The sequence below is a fragment of the Merops nubicus genome, unplaced genomic scaffold (genome assembly GCF_000691845.1).
Source record: "Merops nubicus isolate BGI_N331 unplaced genomic scaffold, ASM69184v1 scaffold15063, whole genome shotgun sequence".
NCBI lineage: Eukaryota > Metazoa > Chordata > Aves > Coraciiformes > Meropidae > Merops > Merops nubicus.
Genome location: NW_008601102.1, coordinates 34515 through 38416, shown reverse-complemented (window position 1 = coordinate 38416; position 3902 = coordinate 34515). Strand labels below are relative to the sequence as shown.

The 3902-nt window shown below is 49.7% G+C and overlaps 1 protein-coding gene across 1 annotated transcript in view; it reads left to right on the top strand.

The window, feature by feature from the left end:
* The window catches only part of LOC103770634 (putative polypeptide N-acetylgalactosaminyltransferase-like protein 3), a 70218-nt gene extending 67576 nt beyond the window's left edge, over window positions 1–2642 (top strand). Inside the window, exons 5-6 of the mRNA XM_008937902.1 lie at window positions 1275–1442; window positions 2135–2642. Of these exons, the coding sequence (XP_008936150.1) occupies window positions 1275–1442; window positions 2135–2263 (297 nt within the window). The 3' untranslated portion in view covers window positions 2264–2642. The remainder of the gene's footprint in view (window positions 1–1274; window positions 1443–2134) is intronic.
* Window positions 2643–3902: the final 1260 nt, after the last annotated feature.

The window sequence follows — 3902 nt, the reverse complement described above, 5'->3', positions numbered from 1 at the left end:
CAGAGGCATCTCTATGGGAGGTAAAGTAGGGGAGGTCGTGCTTTGATCCCCGCTGTGTTGGCTGGAAGTGGAATTCCAGCAGCAGCTGGGAGCAGATCACACCTGGCACCCATCCCATAGTGGATGGGCAGTGCAGGGGCCAGCTGGAGGGTCCAGCACCCCTACACCTGCACCAGCACCCTGGAGAGAAGGCAACACTGGTGTCAAGCACCCTGACAGGATCTGTGGCTACTGGCTGGAGTTGGACCCTGCTACCTTGGTTTAACTTGATTTCCATTGTTTAATTATTCTAACCAAGATAACCCAAACTCCCAGTGTGATTTACTGACTCTTTTTAAGCATCTGGGTCACAGAGCTGCTCAGTTAATTAATGTGCTGAATATCCTTATTTGTCTGCTAGATAATGGATTGATTCATAATTTAAATAAGCAGCTGTGTCTATCTTTCCCCTGAACTATAAAAGGCAGGCTGCTGTCATTCATCTCTTTGCACTCCTGAATTGAAATCTGTTGAGGGAAATATTTTGGTGGGATTCCTTCAACCCTGCAAATGGAGGAGCCCTTTGTGTGTGGCCCAGGCACCACGTCGGGGCTGTCCCGGTGCCTGCTGCCTGCTTCCATCAGCACTGCCCCACACTCCCAGCCTGCCTCTCCTGGCACCTGAATGGGTCCCTGGGAGCACTGGGTGGTGGGATGTGGGAGGTATCAGGGGGTGAGCTGCAATCCTGAGCCTTTATTTCAATGCTGAACCATGGGGGAGATTTTGGCTTGCATCCCTGGGGAACGGGGCCAGTTCTCTATTGGTCCCCTCTGGCTGCTGGTGGAGCTGCTGGAGGGCTGGGCCAGGCACACCAGCAGCATCCAACACAGGCCAAAGCAAGGCTGGCTCACCAAACGTGCAGATGCCAGCAGGGCCAGCCAAGCCAGCTGGCTCTGCCTGAAACCCAGGGGAGCCCATCCACTGCCCCAACCTGCCGAGCGTTCAGGCACACGGGAGGCTGGAGGGCTCTGCCCCATGCTGGGTTGAAGGCTCAGAGTTCTTCTTATCCCTTTCCTGTGCCCCAGCTCTTCATCTGCATCTGAAAAAATAAAACCAAACAACCAACCAAGAACAAGAAAAAAAGCTGGAGAAAGTTTTTTTCCTCTTATCGGATCTACTTTCTCTGTGCACCAGCCTCCCAGTTTCTTTCCTGGGGCTCTGCAAACTGGTCCTTTCCTCTCTCAGTTTTGAATGATGCTCCAAAGATACCAATGGTCTCCTCCCTCTCCTCCCAGCTGGCACGTTACACCAAGGAGGGCTTCCTCCATCTGGGTGCCCTTGGGACCACCACCCTTCTGCCCGACACCCGCTGCCTGGTGGACAACGTGAAGAGTCGCTTCCCACAGCTCCTCGACTGTGAGAAGGTCAAGAGCAGCCTCCACAAACGCTGGAACTTCATCCAGGTTGGTTACAGCCCTGCCAGCAGTGCTGCTTCCCACACCCTGGGCTGTGGCACATCCTCTTTGCCAAGGGAGAGTGTAGGACAAAGAGGAAATGGTCCTGTGCCACAGCAGGTGCCAGGTCATAGGGAAGAGATTAAGAGGGTTCAGGGGCAGGGACAGGTTTGTTTTAGGACAATTTCCAGAAGAAGTTTCCCTTTCTGAGACCCTCAGGTATCTGTCACCTGTCCTGCTGATGACTTCCAGAGTTCTTTGATTCTTACAGATCGTCTAGGGTGAAATACATAAAAACACAGCACTTTGGGCCCAAATGTAAATAATAAGTAAATAACTGTAAATAATTTTGTAAATGAGTAAATACTTAAAAATAATAATAAATAAATACTTAAAAAACCCCTTGTAAATAAGTGTAAATAATACACATGCTATGGAAGAGTCACATCCAGGGGTGCAGCCACACTATTTAAAGGCTACAGGGGGCCCTTGATGTCGTGTTGGGGACCCATGCTGTCAGTGATTCAATCCACACTGATTGTTTTAGGAATGATGGGATTGTTTGAGTTGCATCAATCACCCTGTTAGGTGCTGTGTTTTCCAGCAGTGCACTGTCCTTGCTCCATGGGGTTTGCTTCACGGGGTTTGCTTCACAGCCCCCTGGATTTTGTTAATGTTTTCTTCTTGTCCTTTCATTTCAGAACGGTGCCATCCTGAACAAGGGGACAGGACGGTGCCTGGAGGTGGAGAACAGGGGCATGGCTGGCATCGACCTCATTCTTCGTAGCTGCACAGGGCAGAGGTGGACAATTAAAAACTTCATCAAGTAAAGGGTGGAAGAGTCGGAGGAGTTTGACTTGAAACAGGGCTGACTTGGACTGGTCTGACTGGACTCCTTTGGAAAGGACAAAATATCAAAACAGAGCTTTATTCATGTTATTAGGAGAGGACATGGGGGAAATGGGCATTTGTGTCTTTTTATTTTTATTGTGTATTAGTCTCCCACAGCTGATTCCAACTGTGTGAAATTGGGTCAGAACTGCTATTTTCTTCTAGCAAGCACTCTAAAAGGTACCACTTATTTCTGCTGGAATGACTGTAATAAGCTCATGCAGTCTTGTGAGCATTTTACTGACAGGGAATTGTTGCTTTCCCAGATGACTCGAAGCTCTCCTGAAGGGCCAGGTAGGTTTGCACCGTGATTGGAGTTGAGAGACCCTGGATATACCTGCCTGGCAAGCCTGAAAACTGATGTGCTTGTCAGAGGAAATGGTTGACAAGCCCTGGGTTGAGCCATGTCTGAAAGATGTGGTGTTTTGCTGTGTCCACTCTCTCCTTTCCCTTTCTTGCCCCTGCATCCAGCAGCCCCTTTCTTGAGTCTGGGAGAGGCAGAGCTCACTCCCATAGCTCCCATGGATCTTTCCAACCCTTGATCATGAATGTCATCAAACAAAACCCTACTGAATAAAAACACCAGTCTCCCATTGCCCCCTCTCCATCATCCATGCACTGCTGTTGGCCAGGCCAGCTCCGTGCAGCACCAGTCCCTCCCAAGGAGACATCAGATCCCTTTGGAAAAGACCTCAGATGTCTGCTTGCCTCTTTGGGCAGTTGCCTGTCCTTCTGGGTGTCAGACTCATGCATGGTGAGTATGGCTTCTGGGATGCTCCCTGCCCCATGGGAACCTGGGGAGCTGCAGAACCACCTTGCCCTCCCGCCAGGGCTGTTGGCTTTGCATTGTCCCCTTGGAGACCCTCCTTTACCCTTTTATCTTGTGGAAGTGAGGATGGATGTGGTGGTGTGTGCAGAAGGGTAAGGGCAGGGAACGTGAGAGAAAGTCCCACTTGGGTCCTTCTCCTGTGGCAGCTGTAGGGTTTGTTTGTAAGGCATCCTTGCTCTGAACAAAGACATTAATAGTGGTAGTCTCCATAACTTGGTAGTGGTGTTCTCTCCCTGAGGCTCAGGCACGCCTGGTCTGCCCCAAACCACGTGTGACTGCAGACCTCCATGAGGTATGCTGAAGTAAGGGAGGGAGAGGGAGGGCAAGAGACCACTAAGTGGCAGTTTGGCTGAAATTGTTGATCTTGAAGTCACTTGAGGCTTGTTAATATGATGGGGTGAGCTCAACTGCTTTTTTTTTGGCCCACAGTGATGCCTGGCTACCTGAAAAAGGGAAATGTAGTCTTGCAAAGTTGCTTGACATGAATGCTAGACTAATAGGTGGAGACAGGCTTTGGTCAGTGGAGAGGAGGAGCCAGCCCATCTCCTGTCCTTCTCACAGAATAATACTCTTTCTGGTTGCCCTCTGGCTAGGGTGCACTAAAATATATTAATATATGATGTACGTGTAAATATGTTTCCCAAAGATGGGATGTGCACAGAGTTGTTTGCTGCAGAGCACTCATGCCTGTCTTCCATTTGCATCAGGATGAAGCTACCTGGATGTTTAATGAGTTTAATTTTCAATGC